The 22,036-nt window shown below is 46.9% G+C and overlaps 1 protein-coding gene across 1 annotated transcript in view; it reads right to left on the bottom strand.

Moving 5' to 3' along the window:
- Positions 1–6,743: 6,743 nt before the first annotated feature.
- The window catches only part of ATG2B (autophagy related 2B), a 62,806-nt gene continuing 47,513 nt past the window's right edge, over positions 6,744–22,036 (bottom strand). The window contains exons 35-42 of the mRNA XM_004681587.2: positions 19,908–19,986; positions 19,420–19,627; positions 15,869–15,938; positions 15,451–15,533; positions 14,715–14,836; positions 14,347–14,501; positions 13,659–13,808; positions 6,744–10,604 (exon numbers count right to left, since the gene is read on the bottom strand). Coding sequence (XP_004681644.1) covers positions 10,374–10,604; positions 13,659–13,808; positions 14,347–14,501; positions 14,715–14,836; positions 15,451–15,533; positions 15,869–15,938; positions 19,420–19,627; positions 19,908–19,986 — 1,098 coding nt within the window. The 3' untranslated portion in view covers positions 6,744–10,373. The remainder of the gene's footprint in view (positions 10,605–13,658; positions 13,809–14,346; positions 14,502–14,714; positions 14,837–15,450; positions 15,534–15,868; positions 15,939–19,419; positions 19,628–19,907; positions 19,987–22,036) is intronic.

Raw genomic sequence — 22,036 nt, 5'->3', positions numbered from 1 at the left:
AGACAAAGCCTTAATTGTTCAAAACAAACACCTAAGCTCACAATCCTGGAGTCAGCTGGGCTGTGTTCAGCTGGGCGTTTCATCTGCTGGTCTCAGTGGGGTTCACTCACACACCTGTGATCAGCAGCCTGTCCATTAGTGGCTCTGCTTCCGAGGGTGGGGCAGGAGCGTGCAGCAGGCACGCTCCTAAGACGCAGCTAGGAACCAGCTGTGTTTGGGTACCCTAACCCAACTCCCCGAAGGCAGGAAGACAGCAGCTGACTCATGCCCAGCTTTGACCATACTAGTGAGCACCCACGTGCATCAGTCCTGGCTCGGCATGGGGGCTGCTGTAAAATAAGACATTTTCTAGCTTCTGGGGTCTCCCAGGACATGGGGGAGGTTATCTAATGCAGTCTGTCCTCTATGGAGATGGAGAAACTGTGGCCCACAATGCCTTCCCCATCGCCAGTGACACGCTGGGTGTGAGGTCTGGAAACTAGGTGTGCTCATTCCTCCTCCCTCTCCACCCAGCACTTAGCCCCATCCTGTGGCCTCTAGAAGATGCTTTCTGAGAAACTCTTGTCTTTCAGAGTGAAGGGTCTTTGCCTGGTGGTGGTGTGTGTGATGGTAGTGGTGAGACAGGCAAGTAAGTAGTTCTTCTCTCTTCCAGGAGAGAACTGCAGCAACTCCCGGACAATTCTGGTTCTCCTGTGCCTCCAGGACATGGGGAGTCTGAATTTCCTTGCACTGTTGAAGCTAAGTGTGACCTTGCTGCACGCCTTGGCCAGTGAGACGGACCTGTGTGCCCCTTCTTGGAAGAAGCCCAAACAATGCTCTCCTTGCTCTGTTCCTCTGCTGTAGCAAAACCTGAAGTCCTGTGTCTAGAAGGTGGGGTCAGTACAATGGACAAAACCTTCAGCTTGGTCCCTGAGTGGTGAGCAGAGCAGAGGCCCAACCCACCTGCATGAAACAGTGAGTGAGAACTCAGCCTGTGCCAACCCAGGTGATGTTTGTTACAGCAGCGAATGCAGCTCATCCTGACGGTGCTCGTATGTGTGGCGAGGATCGCCTCCCAGACTCGGCCCGCGCCCTCACTCTTCTCCAAAGAAAGGCGCCTTTTCTGGCTGACCAGTAGCACAAGACTTAAGCAGGGAGAGCTCAGGTCCTTTGTCCAGGTCCCTCCGGGAGCATCCGTAAGCTGGTGCTTGTGGCTCTGTCCCGGTGGGAGAAGCTGTCAGCACTGCCAGGGTAAGTCAGCCTGGAGTCAAGAACCCAGAAGCCCACGGCTGCCACAAGCTTATGCCACATGGTCCCCAGCCCCTTCTCAGTAACAAAGACGGCAGCACCAGCCTCCTGGCTCTCCCTGTCCGGCCTCCTGCGGTTCAGATCACAGGGGTAAGGAACCCATGTCCCTACCCCCACCCCTATCGATCTACACATCTGGTCCTACAAGGGCCTCAAATCCCATCTTTTGGGCAAAACCATGAAAGTCCAGTGGTGAAATGCAAACCTGGTTCCTGGGGACGTTTTCGCAAAATCCTTAGTCATAATATCTTTGTGAATTTGGACCTGGGGTTTTGGTTCATGGGCACTTGGGGCCAGAGAGTTCTTTGTTGTGGGGCCTCAGAGGATGATTAGTGGCAGCTGGGACTTCCACACCCCAGATGCCAGAGCAACCACCATCCCACAGCCTGACAACAAAATTTGCCACCAGACAGCCAGCATGTCCCTGGGGGCCAACCCTGCCCACAGCTAAGAACCATTTTAGCTGCTGGAATCCAGCTACTCAAAAACAGCCTTCTGGGAGGCTGGTGGGGGGTGGGGGGAGGTTCTAGGTGGTGGCACTTCAGCCTTTGAACTGTTGACCTTCACAAAGGGGAGGGGAGGGGGGCTCGGCGCCCCATTTCTGCCTGCAGAGTGGAGAACACTTACAGCCACCACCAGACCACCAGCCTGGCCTCCGAGCCGGCTCCCGAGAGGTGCATGCACCATCCACACTGGCCAAACCCACGCTCTGGGGGAGTCAGGAGAGGACAAACACCAGATGATTTCGGCTACATGCGGGCGTGTACATAAAGCAAAGGAACAGACTAACGCAAGGCGAACAAGCCCCTGAGACGTGACCACACAGCAGTGGCTACCTGAGCCGGAGGGGGAGGGTCACTGTCTGGGAGGGCTGGGGGGCTTTGGCAGGGGCCTGCGGTAACCCCGTCCCTAGCGGTGTGAATCTGTACCCTAAGTCACAGTGTTGTAAACCGAGGCTACATCCTAAACATCATTTCTGAGAAATTGGCCTCTGCTGGACTCCTCATTGCGGGAACCTCAGCTTTGATGTGGCGCAACCCAGCCAGCCAAGGCGTATGGGGCCCCCAACATTACTCTCCCTTCATCGCTGCACAGATAACCTTGCGATGGGGGAGGGGAAGCTAAGTGTGTGTGTGGGGGGAGTGAGCCAAGCAGGAATGAGGTTCATCCCTATTGAACAAAATAGCCCGTAAGTAAAGACAGGACCCGCAGAACTTGGGGGGTGAGGGGGGTGGAGGGGTTTGAGCCAAAGGTGGGGGAGGGGCGGTGCCAAACCCGACCCTGTCCCAAGTGCTTTGCTTTGCGATGTGCATCGTCTTAAACTGTGGTTTATCTTGATTGCAGGTGTGCCCTGCACCCTCCTCAAATTCTGCGCCCCGAGTGTGCTGATGGGCCTCGCCCCATCCCAGCCCCAGTGCCTGGAGAAGGGAGCTGGGGGCTGCGCTTTCTGGAGGAGGAAGGACTCCCGCAGAGGCCAGACTCACTTTTACACACCACCGCAGGGGAACAACAAAAGATCTTTATCTGAATGTTGAGCACATGTCTCTGATCTCACGCTCCAAATATTCCCGTATCGATATTTGGAGCTGCGGAAACGTCTCCAGAGGCAGCTTTCCCAAGGCTCCGGGATTGAGCAAGGGATCCGATGTGTCACCAAACGGCCCAGTTGCAGGAAAAATTAATCGTGCCATCAAACATTTTAATTTTAAATGTAAGCAGCGTCCTCCACCAAGAGGAAGCTGGCACAGCCAAGCCTGGGGAAGGGGCAGGGCACTTGGGAATTTTCCAAACTCCCCTGCAGTGTGGGCAGGCTCCGCGGGGCCGTCCGCTCTGCAGGGGGCTGTTTCTAAACCTGTGCCTCCCGGGAGGGGCGGGCGCCCCCTGCTGGCGCCGACGGCGCGGCGCGTCTCACCAAACGTTTCCGCCCAAGCGGGTTGCAGCTCCTGTGCACGGCGGGCGCAGGCATGCAAATGGCAAAAGGCAGCGATTTCTCTTAACGGGGTTGTTCAAAGATGTCTGCAGAAGATTTTTTTTTTTTTGAATGATTGACCTGGCTGACGTCCCTGTATGTGAGTGGGTACCGCCCTCATTTTTAAGTGGGTCTCACATCCTGGAGGACTCTGCAGCAGATGCAGAGGAGACCTGCAGGGCAGCACTGGGGTGCCTGCTCAAGGGGGATGTTAGGGTGGAGCTTCCTTCAAACCCCAATGGTTTGGCGAGCGCCTGGAGACCATGTCCCAAGAGGCAGTCTCCCCTGCAGAGGGTCAAGTTCCAGGAGCTCGGCCAGAGTGTGGCCAGTCTCTGGAACTGTGCCAAGAGGTTCATTACTCTCAATAGCTGCCAGTGAAATCGTAAGCTACGTCCTGGTGATGTGGATGCCCTCACATCGTGTTTGGCTAGGGTGGTGAGAGAAACCGTCTCTTTGCAGAAGGGCACTCTCGATACGCAGCCCGATAAAACACCTTGCTGAACTTCTATGAAATGTTAAACATCCCTTGGAGAGAGAGCCTTGAAGTCTCCAACACTCCGAAAGTAATGGGCTCCATCTCAGCTGACACACTGTCCATAGAAGGGTTTTGGAAACAGCTAGTACTTCACACCCAGCAGTCATGTTTTCCTTGCTGTCTTGGTAGAAGCTGAGCTAAAGACCGTTTTACCCTCTTCTGATTGCCTTAGAGGGTCTTACTAGAGGCATGCGCAGCTCTGCTGCCTCTAAATGCAGAAGGCACTGTCTCCAGCACCCTCCCTGACTTTCATTCCCAAATGTGCTAAGATGCGCCTTGAGCCGTTTCCCTGTCAAAGGGAGCGCCCACTTGGGGTTTAGGCCAGGGAAGCAGCTACCCGAGGGCCATGGAGACAAAGTGGTGATTTCAAGGCCAGGGATTCTGCTCCTTTCCCCGGCTTCGTGAAACCCACTTCATTTCTCAGAAGCAACGCAAATCGGTTGACATTTATGAGGCACACATGGCTGCTGTGGCCAGCTGTCTAGTGTGTCTCCATCATCACTGGGTACCGACTGCCAGAGATGGCCACAGGCCCTTCCTCCGCGGGCGTTCAGGGAAAAGTGGCCACCACACCTAGCTCTGACACGCTGCCCATCTGAGAGCTGTTCCAAGCCGTGGGCATGATTGTCCATCACACATGTAGAACATTCTGTAACAATCGTCTTAGTATCTCCATTTTATGGAGGGGCGATCAAGCATAGAGAGGTTAAGCAACTTTCCCAAGTCACACAGCTTTTAACTTTGCTGTGGCATCTGGGGTCAGCCCTGGCAACCCCACTAAAGTCCTTCTTAGCCACTGCCTGTGCCCGTGATTCCCAAACTTGTCTGCACTTTAGAGTCACCAGGGAGCTTCAAAGATACACCCCCGGGAACTGTGTTTTCATCAGTCCTGGGTGTGGCCTGGGTTTGGGATTTTTGAAAGATGCTCTGTGATTCCAATAGGTACGCAAGCTTTGAGGACCACGACATCATATTGACACTACCCTGCTTCATTACCCTGAAAATGTTTTTCGCTTAAATTTGCTCCTTGCTGTACTTCAGGAAAACAAACATTTTCAGAAGAAAAACAAATCCAGTGCCTCCCTGGTGGGGCAGGTGTTAAAGTCTCAGCACTATGAAGCTATCTGCAGCCACTGTGGCCAGAAAGCTGACCCGGCCAGAAAGCAGGGTGCAGCAGACCTCGCCTGTCTCCCTACAGCAGTGTGTTTCAATGGATCTGCGTGTTCTGCTGCCCACTCTGTCTCTGGTGAATCCTCTCACTCCCTATCCTGCGACTCCGGCCTACACCCCAGTTCTTATATGTATAAGTAAATAAAAATAAATTTTGGAAAAAAAATAAGAACAAATCCTACTTCTGGCAGTGCGGATGACCTGTGGATCACCTCTTTGTAACTGCGGTGGAGGGTGCCCTGAAAGTGTGGGTCTGGGCTCAGATGGTCAGGATCCAAATTCTGAACTGGCTGGCTAAAAGTGGCCAGGCAGATGCTGGCCATCCCCATCTCCCGCCTCCAGGGCACACCCAGGAGCCTCTGAGGGTACAGTGCTGTGCAGAGAGCTGTCCTCTCCCACGGGAGATGATTCCCCAGTCCCAAGAGAGTGGGGACAGGGAGGTCAGGAGCCCATCTTGGCTGTGAGAAACTCTTTGTTAGGTTGCCAGGATTTGGGTGGTCACCTGTCAGCCAGGACTAAACTAGAGCACTTCAGCACTTACCCTGCTCAGCTCCTCTGCAGAATGAAGGTGGTGAAGGTGATGGCACTAAGACAGGGGAGATTATGCTTGAGTGCCTAAGGATGCTCGCCCCTCCTTGTGACACACAGAACACAACAAAACTTGCCCAGCCCGTGGCGGTGGGGAGGCCCTGGGGTGGCCCCAGGCCCAGGTTTTTAAATAAAAACAAATAATTGGAGCAAGCAGACCGAGCTTAAGGATTAAAAAAATAAAGTCCCCGTGGCTGGCCGCTGCTGGCAGAGACGGCAGAGGCCTGTGGTGAGAGGGCAGAGCCACCGTCGCCCGGAGCCTTCCCTGGCTTCCTAATAAAGGGCTTTCACTAATTCAGACAGCCGTTTAAGTTCCTGTTGAGTCTGAGAGTAGGCACGGAATCTGGGGTAAACCATGGCCTGAGAGAACAACTTGACTTTTCAGAAAACAGGGGCTCTCATGACGCCTCTCTGGGAGCAGGGGCGCACGGCCCTTCCTCCTTCCTCAGAGCCACGAGCCAAGTGGAACTTGACTTTCCTTGGTTGCCCAACTGGATGGCTCTCCAGTGGCACCTGTCAGGTCTCTTTTATTATCTTTAAAAATAAATATTTAGGGGCTTCCCCTGGTGGCGTCTGGGCTCAGATGGTCAGGATCCATCTGAGGTTAGGGTTAGGACACAGCACTGCAAGCTGGCCTCAGCCGCCTCAGTGCGAGTTCAATCCCAGCCCCAGAGCTGACCCACAGGGCGCGGCAGACCTCAGCAATGTACTTCGTCAGTCGTCCTGTTCTGCTCCCTGCTCTGTCTCCGGTGAATCCTTTCACTGCCCCCTGCACCTCTGACCTGTACCCCAGTTATGTATGCATAAATAAAGCTTTAAAAAGAAAAGAAAAAATATTAAAATATTCCTATCATAAGTAAAAATATTCCTTCAAGCAGAGGGGGTTTACCAGGTAGTCTAGGACCCCAAGGCCAAAGCCACAAGCTGTACTTGCCCCAAAGCTGAGGGGCAGGGTCCCTAACTGGTGTACTCCAGAAGGGCCGGGTGGCGCCCATCCGTGCCCGCCAGCTCAGCCTGGGGACCGGGAGAGAAGAGACTTGCCGTCAGAAGGTCCAGACTGTAGGGATATCACTTTCAAATCACAGGAACCGACACCTCACCCGACCCCCAAAAGCAGGTTTGGGGAACAGTGCTCGGCGAAAGACATGGTGTTGAAAGCAAACTCCAAAGAGCAAATATTTTAATGTTCTTCAAGAATATTCTTAATTTCACGTTTTAAAGTCACATGTGACAAGTTACATTTCCACAAAAACAAGGGTACAGAGTCAATGTTAAGTGTTGACATCCATAAGTGCTTTAGGAACATTCGGGGACAGCAGTGACAGCGGCATACACAGGCAGGTTTCTCCTATTGGGGGTGGGGGGGTGCGTTAGTGTGAGGGCAAGCAGGTGCCCGCACGGAGCCATGGGAGCACACGCCCGCGTGACAAACTAGTCACACACAGGAGACGAGACGGACGCCCAGAACTAGAAGCCACCCTACACCAGTCCACTGGGGCGCAAAGAGAAACATGGGGGGCTGCTCACCCCACCCCAGGGCGGAGGTGCCAGGGCGCCAGGCCAGCACATTCCCGCTCCCGAAACGCAGGGCGCTGGGGTTCCCCAGGCAACGTGCTGAGCCGGGGCTGACAGGCGCCACAGGAGGCCAGCATGCCACTCCAATACACGGCTTCAAAACTGCGGACACTGAAGAACACAAACAGCCGAAAGCCACAGCGCGTATCCCACAGAGGCCGTCACGTGTGGGTCCCCGACAGGCGGACACACCGTGACAGTATTCCTGGTTAAAACCGTTGACGTGAACTGTGCATATAAAGTCTATGAAAAGGAGCCATGTGACTAGATGATCCCAAAAGTAGTGAGATAAAAACAAATTGGCGTTAAAGTGCTCAATTATTCCTATATGAAAAGACTGTAATTTCCAGTAAACAGAATTACGATTTATCGGTAATGAAGAAAAAAAGTCTTTTCTCCCTCATTACCTGTATGCTCTGTAGTCTCCTTTCAATCTCAGACTCACGAGTTTACATTTAACCTGCTTTGACACCAGGTGGCATGTCCAGTTGATGCACTTGCACGTACAAGAGCATCACTTGTGTTTGAACAGTTCCTAACTTTCAAGGAATTTGAACTTGACACCCTCTCTACTGGTCCACGCAGGTCAAGAGAACGTGAGGGGCGCAGCATACAGCCGCCCCCCCTGAACGCTCCCTGAATGCTCAGTGGGTATAGGCAACGGAAGCAACGCTGAATGATGTCTCAGCCCACGCAGCTTAGTGCACAGGCGAAATGTTAAGACAACGGTAAGCCTTGAAGCATTCAACGCGCGTGCGGAAGTCTCCTTTTAAGGGCTTGTCTGGGCCCTGCCTGCCACCTGCAGCCCTGGCGGAGGCCACATGAGGCGCCACCCAGCCGGGCCGCACGTGGAACGCGCCTGGCCCAGAAGCAGTTTGGGTGGTTTTGAGACCATCAGTTATCAAGTCTACAGAACAGTTTCAAAGGAAACTGAGAAAGCAATGCGATGAAATGCTGCTCGAATTCCAACGGCATTTCTCAGTGACAGCAGGTGGGAGGCTGGAAGCACTGGCTTTGTATTTTTGCCATTTTAGGCGTTTAGGAGATGACTGAAGTGCTACTGGGGAAGCTGTTTTTCCTTAAAGTGAGTTCTGCATTATAAAAATATGTTAAAGATATATGCTTCAATGGGAATCCCAGCTGCACCCAAACTACTGACCACCCACACCCACTGCTGTGATATAAGGGCACGTCTGTGTCCATCTACCCCAAAGGCAAATTGTGGCGGCGTGCTCTGCTTGCAAACAGCAGCAGGTGGGGGCAGACAGGAAGGGAAAGTGGGGATGCAATAAGCCCCACTCAGGAGAGGTCACCACCGTGGCCTGGGCGCCTTGCCAGGGTGGTTGCACAGACCAACATGCTCCGAGCACTGGGGGGGTTCGCAAACTCGGGACAGATCTGGATCCAGCCTCTTACCTGGCTCCTGGGGTCCAGCTCAGGGGCCAGCGAGGCGCAGGCGCAAGAAGTCTGCTCCAGTCACCACTACCACCCCCAGGGCCCAAGCTTGGGGCACCTCACTCAGTCACACCCCACACATTATTCACACACTTTCTCACTCTCAAGTACCCGCAAACGCCCAAGGCTCTGGTGGGCTCTGGCCTAAAACAGGCTTTCTTTATAGAGGAACACAGCAGAGTGGACAGATGAAACGTCTCTACCGAGTCATTGGCCGGCAGGGCTGCAGGCGCGAACGGGGGTCCTGCCCAGCACCTTTTTTCTTTGTTTTACGGTCACGGCAATACCAAAGTTTAAAGATACTTTTCCAAATGTAATTATGGAAGGTATTTAAACATTAAACAAACTTAAAACTTTTCTTGCTCAAACACTTTCATCCTGAGTCACCATTACAGAGAATGTACACAGCATGCCCCATTCTTTATAGGAAAGCAGAGAATACTGGAATTGGTGAGCAGGGAGGAGGGCGTGTTCCTGAGAAGCAGGCTGCTTTGTTGAGCAAGCTTTGAGACTAAAATCTCTAAATTTCCAGCACTTTCCAAACCCCAAACTGAGGGGCAGATCTGAAATCCAGAGCCACCTCCTCGATTCTGCCCGACTCAGGAAGCGAGCGGGCACGACTCACAAGGGGGGTGGGGGGTGAGCGCGACCCCATGCTTTCTCCAGACGGAGCTGGCGACCGTGCACCTGGGCGCAGGCCCCTCTCACCCCTGGGCAATGACTCGCTCGACACTAGCAGTAAAGGCGGAGGATGTGCTCCCCAGCGCCCTGGGGTAGATCACGGTATTGCATCTACATATGCACGCTAAGAAAAGCAAAATACTCGGGGAAGCATAAACATTACCTTTAAATAAAAATACTTTATTCATTCCTGACAGGTTATCAAAATGTACATTGTTAACCAAGTAAAAATGGTACTTTGAAATAGATGACGAGGGCATATCTGCAGGATTTTGGTTAATTTTAAGAGTAGAAACCACTCCCAGTCTCCCTTTCCACACGTTCCAAGCAAGTGTGCATGGCACCTGCTCAAATTTGAACACAGAAACAATCAGATGGGCCCCAGCTCCTTACAGATGCACACTTTCATCTACACTTAGAGTAAATGGAAGCTATTACATTGGAGCCACTTTCCTTTGCCAGAAACTTTCAGACTTACATTTTTATATTTTGTGAGACTTTGTCAATTACATAAACAGCACGTGACTTGCATTTGTCTGCACACACAGAGGATAAAGTGCAATACAACAGAGCCTGGCTGACGCCGCCATCCCCACTGAGGGCAGCGCCCAGGGCGGCCGGCGTCGCTGGCGGGCACCACAAGGCCCAACAGACGGGCGTCTATCCAGCAGCTATTTGCTTCACCTTCCTATGCCTTCTGTCGCTCGTGCTCAGCGACACTTTCAAAGCTGTGATTCTGTTTAGACCTTAAGAACAATCAGCTCCTCAGAGCCACAATGTTTTCACAAGCTCAAGTGTGTCTGATCCCTGCGCGCTGTGAGAGGAGGCTGCACACCATCTCACCTGTAACAAGAATGACGGCCATGTACAGAAAGCAAGCGTCCTGCTAACTTGGCAGCAGATGCTTTAAGGACTTTGACACCAAACATTTCCACAGGCAAGAACAAACTAGCCTAAATGGCAGGAGTGTTTGGCTGCATGTTGTTCTGATAGGAAATCACTGACTAAGAAGCGCCGCTGTTCCTGAGATGGGCACAGTAAAGCTAAAGGCGGGGCCCTGCCCGCCGGCGGCGCCCGCTCGGCTGGCCGCGTCTAGAGAAGCCCGTCTGCAGCTCAGTCTTCCCCGTGGCGCCACTTCTGCGACTCGTCTTGCCGGACGTCTGGTCGAATTTGGTTTCTCATGCCCCCCAAAACATTTGATGTTGCTTCTGTGGCCACAATCAGAGGCTTCACCACCGCCGGGGGAATCTGGCGCAAGACCTCACCCACGGCGCCCGTGACGCCTCTGCTCTCATGCTCGCGGGCAGCGGTCTCATAGATGGTCTGCGCCGTGTCCGTGATTCCCTGAAACGGGGCAGGCGGGGGGCACCACGGTCAGAGCGACCCGTTAAAGTGCCCTGTAACACACACGTTCATCGTTAATCAACATGATGGTGTAACTAGTTTTGAGATAACAGGATATTTTTATGACAACAGTCTAATGATAAGAGAAAGTAAGTCAATTAAGATTTAGCAATCTGTTATAACACTTGTGTGTAGAAATTTTAGTCAAAATATAATTCACATACAGAAACTTACAGAATCTTTAATGATCCAAGAGTAGCTTTTCCAGTGCTATTAATCACTGTAATTAAATCAAACGTGGCAAAGCTTCCTGAATAAATAATATCACTAAAGGAAAATGGCGAGAGCTCCTCTGATTCAATGATAACAAGAAAAACTAATTCTACTTAGCTTCAGAAAATCATTAATTTATTTTAAGTTACTGGCCATGCTCTAGAAAGATAATTGTAGAATATTCAATTAAGATAACAGAATAAATAGAACAAGTTATTGAATTAAAATTCTGAGAGCATAAAACAGGAACAAGTTTCATAATTAGAAATGAAGCATGTTGGGTAATATTTTCATGGTTCTTACTGACTGCATAATATTGAGAAGTGCAACTGCTAAGACTGAAAGCCAAGCTTATTAACGTGAGGGTCACACTTCATATGACTCTTGAATCTTTACCAGGCAGTAACTCAGAAACGCCAGAGGGGACATGAGGCTGTATTCAGGGAAGGAAAAGGGTCCCTTATGCACTCCAGGAAAACTGAGGAACCTTATCCAAACCCAGCAGTTAGCCGACACTCTGATATGATACCAACAATGTCATCTTGACCCAGCCAAACAAGCAAGTCAGAAAGGCACAGGGAGTTAAAAGAGAAAAAGCCCAGCAGAAATGGGGGGAAAATCTAAGTGCTATTTTTAAAGCTCTCTACATAGCCAACAAGAGAAAATGAACACAGTGAAGAAGATGCTCAGTTTATACCCTGCCCACATTACCTTCTTTCTCAGCTCCCTCCCTAACTCACAGGTGGCAAATAGGTAATAGCTTATCACATGATAAAATGCACCTCCAAGCCTGGTTCAAATCTCAGATGCAAATCTCAGCTCTGGCTCAGCAAGAGCTATCTCCCCAGGGCAGCAATGCAGCCAGGAAAGGTACGTGGACAGGGCCCTTGAGCAGGGAATAGCATGGTAACGGTCAGCATGACCGTTTATAACACAGAGCATCCACACAACCTGTGTGCCGCCTGGCAGGCACCGTGTGTCCCCTGACAGACCCCCACTTGACCACTCCCGCCAGCACAGCTGCCTGGCCTCCAGGACACAGGATTATGTAAAGCAGCCCAGCAAACTTTGCCTGGGAAGGGCCAGATGGTAAGCATCTGTGGGTTATACAGTCTCCGTGATATATTCTCCCTTTACAATCCTATGACAGCCATCCTCCTGGGCTACACATCTACATCCACGCAGGCACGGCAGGCCTGACGCAGGCGTTCCTGACCTGAAGGGCGTGCCCCTCGGTGCAGTACACAGGGTGTGTTCTCCGGCTCTTTGTGCTATGAAGGACTGTGAAACACTTATCGCCGCTTAGGAAATCTATTTGAAGTCTTTAGATCCAGAAGTCAGATTCAGCTAGAACCACACTCACTGTTCTCGCCCTCCCTCCAGTCTGCACAGGGCCAGTTTGGAGAAAGTGCACTCAGCTGGACGCCCAAATACCTTCCCTCGCTCCGTGGCCTGCGCTGGGAGATGGCTCTTGCAGAGCCTGTTTCTCACCTGTGAGCTGGCAGCACCACCTTGCTGTAAAGGCCACATACACCTGGCGCAAAGTAAGCACGAAAGAATTTACACCTAAGTGAACAGCTCACACAGGTGCACACTGGGCAGGCTGAGAGGCACCGCGTGGCCATGGGCTGCCACCGTCACTGCCGACCCTGGCCAGGGTCAAATGTACAGCGCGTTTCTAACAAGGCTGCAGATGGCCCCCAGCGTCTCTAAGGACAGGTCTGCCTGAAGCTCTCTTTACTGTCGCCACTCTAGTTTTAAGAAAAGGGACCACAGCCCTTCCTTTATCTGCCCAGCCATATCCGGGGCCATCTCAATAGGCCACCCACTGACACAGCTCTCGTAAAAGGGAGAGGTTGCCTCAGCCCTTCTGCCTACTGACCGAGTAGGATGGGAAAGCCTAACTCCTAATCCATAAATTGTGAGCAAAATGATCGGAAGCTGTTTTGTGTCATATTAAAAAGAAAGTCAAAAAGATTAAGACAGGGAAGGCCCCTGACAGCCCCCCTAAGGAGCAAGCTCACAGGGGTGATGCCACTGTGACTGGGCCACGCGGATACATGTTGAGATTCAAACTGCTACAAACCACCAAACCCACCAGTCCCACCCCTAGGACAATTCCCTTGTCCGTGTAGGTAACAAAGGTGCATGTAGACAGCTATTTCCTAAAACAGTGTTTCGGGAGAAAACGGAAACAATGTCCAGCCACTAGAAAATAAATGATGTCTATTCATACAAATGAACTCCTATAAAAAATGTTGTCAACAGGAATACATCTTAAAAGAAAAGGTTCCAAGACGACAGGATGCCATTTAGGTTGGCTTCAGGGCATTGCAGTAGTTTCTCTGGCTTATGAGCAGATATGCGCAGAGAAACGTTCAGAAAAAATGTGCCATTTTCAGGAGTGTGAAAGTATAGGGATGGAGCCAGGGTGAGCAAACACCTGAAAATTCACACTCCTTAAACAAATGAGATGTCAGCGCAGCAAAGTGTTGAGAGGTATGAAATCTAGTTGGAGGCACACGGGCGCTTGCTTTGTTATCCCCGCAAGCTTCCGTGTGGAGCGAGAACCAGTCTCCCCACCAGTCCCCACCTGGGTGCCGTGTCTATCTGCCACAGCCCTGGCCCTCTCCTTGCCCCTCACAGACATGTGCACATGCTACGAGTTCCAGATCCATTCCCAGGGCTTTCTTTATCACAAACTCCAATCAGTGACTCTCTTCTGGTGAAAGCCAGGCAGAACACGACAGGTCTGGCTGCTCCACTCCAGGCCTCACTCACCTCTTTGACAACGCTGTAGGCCTTGGCCACGCCTTCCCTCAGGTCTACTGGCTGGTGCGCTAAGCGGTGGTGAGGAAACCTTTTGGTCTTCTTGGGCTCGATAGCAAGGGTACCAGGAGACACCATATCATAAGCAGTCTCTGCTGCTGCCTGGATCATTTCATCAGAAAGCAGAGACAAGTTAGACAAGGTCTGTCTGGAGAGTCATGCCCAGGGAGTGAGGAAGGACTGAGACTCACGTAACCCACCTCAGGTGCTTCTGCAGCACTTGGATTTTCACAAGCATTAATTACAACAAGAATATTAAAGTATACATTAAAAACTAATATCTGGACTGCGTCAACTTATTCTCATCCCCCTCTGTCCCCTAAGAACACGGTCCAAGTTACTAGGTCAGTAGAGAATGCAGTCTGTGAACAACTGGAGGTCAACTGGTGTTCAGCATTGCATCTAACACGTGTGAGGTAGCAGTAGCTATTTTACACCCACGTAAACTAAATCCTCAGCTATCTTAATGGTGATAGCTAACCTGAAAAAGGTAAACTTGACATTATTCCACTGCTTTATTCCACTACTTATTAAACATAGATATACACGTAAAACATTTCTTCTCAACATCTGTGTATTTTCCTTATATCATTATGGCTCCTCCTCTTTGCACAGATTAAGGTAGGCCACAGAACAGTACCTGTATTGTTTGAACCATCCTGTTTGTGAGTTCGAGAGCTGCCATGGCAGTTGAAGTGCCAAAGGAGGCAGCGCCTCTCTGAAACCCTCGGACAAGGCGGCCATCCTTCCGGTACTGCTCTATTGGTAACCAGACCAGGTCCTTCAGGCCTTGCACTGGAACGGTCAACACGCAGAAATGAGTGGGGGTCCAGAGCACTGATCTCCGCTATCACTCTACCCTGGGGTTAGGCCCTGACACTGAAGGCAGTGTCTACTCATGGGTGTTTTCTAAAAAGTCTGAAAAGTCATTCCTTATGTGGACTCTGTAGCTACAGGGGGTTACGAATCACAAGTCAACAATTATTATTTGAGTGAATGAAAACTCACCTAATTGTACTAGTGAATGCATAGGCCCAACACCTCCCAGGATTCCTGGTAGCTGGTTCTTCTTAATGTCAGTAAGCCATTCAGTGATGGCATATGAGAATAATTTGTCAACACCTAGCAAACTAGAGCAGATGGTTGTTAGTGTTTAGCCAGGAGAATAAATGTACAGGCTTACGTAAGTTTGGGATTTTCTTTTTACATAAAAATGCTTTACAAACTGCAAGGACAAAACATTATCAATGCTGGATCTGAGTTGTACATGTATATGTATAGTAATGTGTATTTATGTAAATATGTGTATACACACACAGGAATGTATATACGTAATTTAACCGTAGGCTAGTAATTTCTGTAAGGCTAAGATCTCCTCTGTTCTTATTTCTCAAATATCTGAGGCTCTGGTACAGAGTTAACTCAGTATCTATAAATTGCCATATGGGTCTTAGTTACTAAGAAGCTTTACCTTGTAAACTACCACTTTCATCACTAAAAAAGCTAATTTACAATGCTGGAAAATTTAAAACTATAACTAGATGTTTTTGAGAAACACTACTATTCAAGCTACTTCTACTCTCACAGAAGAAAAATTACCCAGAGTCAGTAAAGATTCTCTCAAAATGAGCTCTCGGCAAACAATCTGGTAAAATCAATCAGGCATGTCTGCTGGGAACTTGCTTCATGATGTGTGATGAAGTGCGAGGCGCGCCTCACCCCAGGCCGCGGGTGGCCGACTCACCCGTGCCGGTAGAAGAGCCGCTTCAGCTTCAGTTCAGAGCAGTTCAACTGGGCCAGACCAATCAAAATCCCAGCTAACGTCCCCTTTAAAGTTAACAAAGGCCAGGTTAATCTGCAAATTGAGAGACTTAACATTTAAAATAGTTAATTGATAAGTCAAAGCACTAGTCACTAATGAAGCTAAAACACTAAGTATCACCAAAAAAAAAAAAAAGAAAAAAACCTTTACATAATTTATATTAAATTTTACTCATGGGTTCTTCAGAAATGATAATTTACTTAAAAAATTAAATAAAAAATCTTACACAGTACTTCAAACATAAACTGTGACAATAAACTATGACAGAGCGAAATTATTAAAAAATGAGACCATAAGAAAAACAAATGAGGTAGTTGTGGAGAACAATTTGTTTCCAAACCTGATCCATTGATACGTGTTTGCCATGATAGTCAAGTCGAATAGGAACTTCTGATGTGAATCTAAATTCTCTAAAGATAAAGAAAGATAATCATTGTTTAAATTGCATTTGTTTTATCTATTCAAATTTTCTCACAAAAAAAGCTTTTCCTATAAATGTTATCTTGGAAAAATTTATTCTGGCAGGTATTCTCAATTCACAGAGAGAATAGATTAATAAAAGCAACTGTTAAGATCAAAAATTAAGGATGAATGTAATCATATCACTAAAAAGTGACAAAGGAAAGATATATTTTTTTTTCGCTCATGACAAAGAGTCACAAAACCTGGAAGTGAACCCCAGCTTCTGAGGAACAGAGGCTGCAACTGTGCGCAAGTCACTAAAACGCTTTGTGTCTCCACTGCCTCGTCAGTGCACTCGCAACTCCACCTACAATGGTGAATTTTGGCGAGTTTTCTCAAAATTAATGCTGGTAAGTAGGTTATTGACATGGTAGTGGGAATTCTGTGGGAAATGAAATTATAATTATACACTGATGGAACATCAAGCACAAGAAGATGGATTCCAAACGCTGGGATGTAAACTTGGATTCAAACTTGAGACACATAATGTCAATGGCTATATATCAGGATACAGGATCCTCACACACCCCACAAAAATTCATTTTAACCTACAATAAAACAAAATGCTGCATTTACATCGACAACTACAAGAAGCCAGGCTCTCAGTCCACTTTTGTCTCCAGTATTCATCACTGGTTTTCTGGGCAACACCCTGACGCCTGCCTGTTTTCACTCTCTTTCTTCCATGGCACATAACCATGGTACAAACCATGCATTTTAATTAGTTGTAAGCCCTGCTGCAGAGGGATTTTCTCCACTTTGTTCACTGTGCGTACATACAGTAAGTGCTCACTAAATAACTGTAGAGTGAATAAATGTTTGGAGGTGAAGGGGAAGACTACTATGGCAGCACTTTTGAGAAACACACTGAATTGGGGATTAAGAAGATTTGTGTTTGAATCCTTGCTCAGCTACCAACTCATCTCTCTGGGCAGTAATTCTCTCTGTAAATTGCATAATGTGAACTACACTTCAAATTAATTTCCCAGGATTCTGGGACCCCCCTAAGAGCCTTCAAGAGTAGGAGTGGAAATCTATTTTCAATGTTTTAAATAATCTAACTTAAATTAACATGTACCTAAGTAAAGATGACTAAAAGTGTCCAATGCCTTTGCTTTCAGGTCAGAAGCACAAGAAGTCAGTATCTTTTATGCTGGTTATCCAGTGCTTATAAAAACCAAATTGGCCATAAGAACAGAAACCATAAAATACCTGGAAGCAAAGATGGGCAAAATACGACACAACATACACCTCAGTAACATCTTTGAAGATACAGCACCCAATGCAACAATAGTGAAGGAAAGGATAAACAGATGGGACTACATCAAGTTAAAAAGCTTCTGTACAGCAAAAGAAACATTACATAAAGCAAACAGACAGCCCACTAATTGGGAAAAAAATTTCTCACACAAAACTAGTGATAAAGGATTGATCATAAAGATATGCAAAGAACTGATGAAACTCAACAAAAATAAACAATCCCATCAAAAAATGTGTAGAAGAACTAAAAAGACACTTCTCCAAAGAGGAAATATACTGGGCCAACAACTATATGAAAAAATGTTCAACATCACTTATAATAATGGAGATGCAAATTAAAACCACAATGAGATACCACCTCACACCAGTGAGAATGGCACATCTTCAAACAACTAACTAGCAACAACAAATGTTGGTAAGGATGTGGAGAAAAAGGAATTCCCCTGCACTGCTGGTGGGAACACAAACTGGTCCAACCATTATAGAAAGTTGTGTGGAGGTTTCTGAAACTGCTAAAAATAGAACTTCCATATGACCCAGCAATCCCACTTCTAGGTATCTACCCAAAAGACACAAAAACATTGATTCAAAAAAACACCTGCCACCCCTATGTTTATTGCTACTTTATTTGCAATTGGAAAGACATGTAATCAACCCAAATGCCCAAAAGTAGATGATTTGATAAAAAAGATGTGCTACATATACACAATGGAATATTATTCAGCAATCAAAAAGGATAGACACATGCCTTTTGCAGCAACATGGAGGGAGCTAGAAGGGATCATGCTTACCGAAGTAACCCAGAAAGAAAAGGAAAAATACCAGATGGTTTCACTAATAGCAGGAGTATAAAGAGCCAGAGGAAAAAATAATAATAATAATGAACAACTATATACCAGAGACGTTTTATGGGGGCAGAGTGGAGAGTGGGATCAAAAATGGAGGGGTTGGGAGAGTGCACTGGACTATGGTGATGGCACATGGGTGATTGGGTGATGGGAAGCCCACAGGGATTACAACTGAGATGGAAAAAAGCACAAAATGATGTAAAATAAACCATTATTTAAAAAAAAACTACAAAGACAAAAAAAATGCTTTTAAGGGACAATTTAATTTTGAATAGTTTTGCCTGCATATCTGAGTCAAAGTGGATAAAATTAAACAATAAAGAAAATATTTTCACTTGTTAAAAAAAGAATTGGCAATTAATAGGTGATAAATTTAAAACAAATATTCCAAATTATTATCATTTGTAATTTTAGGCAGAAAAAAATACTTTAAGACTGCAATGAAAAATCATAAAGTGGGAGGAAGGTTCAGAGTAGCCAGAGATCTGCATCTCAGCACCTTTCTGATTCTTCTGTACCATCTTTTTTTCTTTACTACTTAGTGCATTTTCTATCTGTTTCATCAGTCTACAAGGCATCGAACTATAACGCTTTTCTTCCTACTTTGGGCCATGCCGAGAGTCTCACCTCTCCTTTCCCACTACTTAGAGGAAAGGGGAAAAGCCGGGATGCTTATATCCCTCGGGAGGGACGTACAGGAGACCAGCGAAGAGAGCTCCTGGCCGCACGACACAAGAGCGCTGCCCTCGGCTCTCTTGCCAATGGAGTCAAGGCTCCAGCGCACCCACCAAGGGTTGGGAAAGAAGGGGGACGGGACAATGACTGGGGCTGGGGCAAGGGATGAGCGCAGAGTGCAACCAGCTAGCCGAGTGGTGGGGCGATGGTCACAGCACACGGTGGCAGCGCAGGGGGCCTGGGCGCTGCCTCAGCTAGCGAGCAAAGGGTCAACAGGGGTGGGGAAGAGCAGTGAGACAGAAAACTTCCATAAGGGGAAAGCAGAAATGGCAAAGTTGAGGTGTGAAAGAGAAGAGGAGAAAGACCAATTTGTTTCATGTACAAAACGGGCCTTAACAAGTGCCTGGGGAAAGAGAGACAAGAGGAGGAAAAGGAAGACCTTAGAAGGCAAAGGAAGCACCTGCCGCGGAATCAGCAGAGTGGTGACTCTTGAACCAGGACAACTTCACGCCAATGAGGGTGCAGATGAGGGGAAACCACATAAATAACACCAGGTGAGCCGATATAGCCTCTTACTTACACAAATGCACCAAGGTCAATCTTCAGAAGTCTAAGATAATTGCATTACCAAGATTGAACAACTTACCTAAAAAACACAGGTTGATCACTAAAGGATGCTTCTTCCACTGAGAAGACCTCTTCCTCCTCCCCATTTGTCATGTCCACTGAACTGACTCGAGGATCTTGGGGGGGCTGTTTTGGCCCAGGGTAGGAGAGAACTAGATTTGGCTCCTTGGAAGTACTTAAATGCCTTGGCAAACTGCATGTGACATCGGCACCAGGAGACTTTTTAACTGAAAACAGAACATGCACATTAGAAAACTGAGGTGTGCTTCTATAGGGTAACCACTAAATCAATCTAGATTTAACTTGTTTTGCTAATTTCATTTAATAAATATAATTCTACAGGGAAAACTGACTTTTACCTTCTAAATAAGTATATTTACAGAAACTGCTTATGTGTAATTTAACAAAAAAATACATTTACTATATAAATGAAAAGACAGTCTCATAACAATAAATGTCAATCTAAGTATTTGTTACAGACTTTTTCAACATTAACACATGTAATACCTTCTGGATCTGGAGCCATTAGAATCTCTACTTCTGTAGAAAGACTTGTGAAGAAATCTTTCAGGAAGAACAAAGCATCCTAAAATTAAGAGATGTGATCAGAACTAATAGGGAAAAGGCCCGTCTACCACTAGAACTATGAGACAGGCACATCCCACACTTCACTCGTCGTTTATAGACAGCCCTTCCTCAATCTCTTTATTTCACACAATAAACACACACACACACTGTTACTTCTCATGACTCTGTAAGAAAACTGATTTATAGATGTGAAAATTAAGACCCAGAAAAGTTAAAGATGACAAAGCTGAGGAGCCTCTCTGAGTCAAGGCACATCAGCAGGCTCCTAGCACCAGCTCTCCCCTTTCCCTCCTGGCATCCTCGGGCCTCCTCTCCCTTCCCTGTCACCCACAGCGGCAGCGGCGACATTACTAATGACAAGCACCACAGATGGCATCGACTGGATACTCACCACGCTCTATGTAAGTTTTTAATTTCTAAGTTCTGCTTTCATCACTATGCTACTGTCTCGACACACTTTTATTGAACATGATATTCAAAATAAAAATTAAAAGTAAGTAAGATCACCTATCCAGTGCAGTCTACTCAGAAGTTATTTAATTACAAAAGAAATGTCTGGATCTGAACTGATGTTGTACATCCAAGACACATTTGCCAGTTATTAACAATTTTGTCTACCTCACTGAAACTGACAATGTCATTTCTGAAGGTATCCAAACTAAATGCCTGTCCTACTTCCACATTCTTCCCGCCTTTAAATTAAACTAATATTATAGCAGATGCAATGTAAAAGTGAATGAGGGCCACCTATATTTGTAAGCACACCAAAAGTTTAACAGAAAATTCCAAGGAAATTTTCTACTACTAGTGAAATTTACCAGGGGTATAACTGATGCAAGTCAGGAAAGTATTTTTCTAGGTAACATGGCTTATAGGAGGCTGACAAACTGACTAAAAAGCAAGCAGATGCTTTCAACATCCTGCTTTTGCAGTAGGGCAGTAGGTTTCTGAGCTGCTCTTTGTGTTAAGCTTCACACATACATAGTTTGTATAATTTATAATACACATTTATTATATATTACTATATATCAACTATTACAATACTAATATATAAAATTTTATCCTCTGGCCACAAGGTGGTGATATTTAAATGCTTGTTAATGTTTTGATTCCATGACTGCCTTCCAAAAAAGACAATTTCAGATATAAATCTGCTCTTTAAATGGAAGACTAAGGAGGCAGTGGCTTTTATCCATTTTTGCTATGTAAGCACAAAACAACAAAAGGATATTAATCATCAGTTTTTCAAAATGTTCTCAGAATTTTTGATTTCAGCATTTATGCTATTATGCTGTGCTCTTTACACATCAAAAAACATATTTTTATTTTATAAATATGTATAATTACATTATTTTTCATTTTGTGCTTTTTCATCTCACTTGTAACCCCTGTGGACTTCCCACCACCACTTCACCCATGTGCTCTTCCACCCATTTTGATCTTGTTCCCCTCTGCTCCCCAACAGAATGTCTCTCATTTACAGCTTTTAGTTGATGTTCTTTTTTACTTTATATATTATTATTATATATTATATATATTTTCCCCTGACCCCTTACACCCTTACACTCTTGCTATAAGTGAAACCATCAGGTTGTTTTTTTTTTCTTTCTGGTTTATTTCACTATGCACGAGTTTTTTTTTCCAGTTCCATCCATGTTGCCACAAATGGCATGAGTTTATCTTTTCTGATTACTGAGTAATATCCCATTGTGTATATATACCACATTTTCTTGATCCAGTCATCTATTTTTCAGCATTTGGGTTGTGTTGGTGAAACTCAACAAATATAAAATGAACAACACCATCAAAAAATAGGCAGAAGAGCTACAAAGACACTTCTCCAAAGAGGAAATACAGACAGCCAACAAGCATATGAAAAAATGTTCAGAATCACTTGTAACAAGGGAAATGTAAATCAAAACCGCAATGAGATACCATCTCACACCAATGAGAATCTCACATATTAAAAAAACAAGCAACAATAAATGTTGGCGAGGGTGTGGAGAAAGAGGAACTCTCCTGCACTGCTGGTGGGAATGCAAACTGGT

Source organism: Condylura cristata, unplaced genomic scaffold (genome assembly GCF_000260355.1).
Source record: "Condylura cristata isolate star-nosed mole 26May11 unplaced genomic scaffold, ConCri1.0 scaffold00013, whole genome shotgun sequence".
In the NCBI taxonomy this organism is placed as follows: domain Eukaryota; kingdom Metazoa; phylum Chordata; class Mammalia; order Eulipotyphla; family Talpidae; genus Condylura; species Condylura cristata.
The sequence above is the reverse complement of the archived record's forward strand: the minus strand, read 5'-3'. Positions and strand labels throughout refer to the sequence as shown.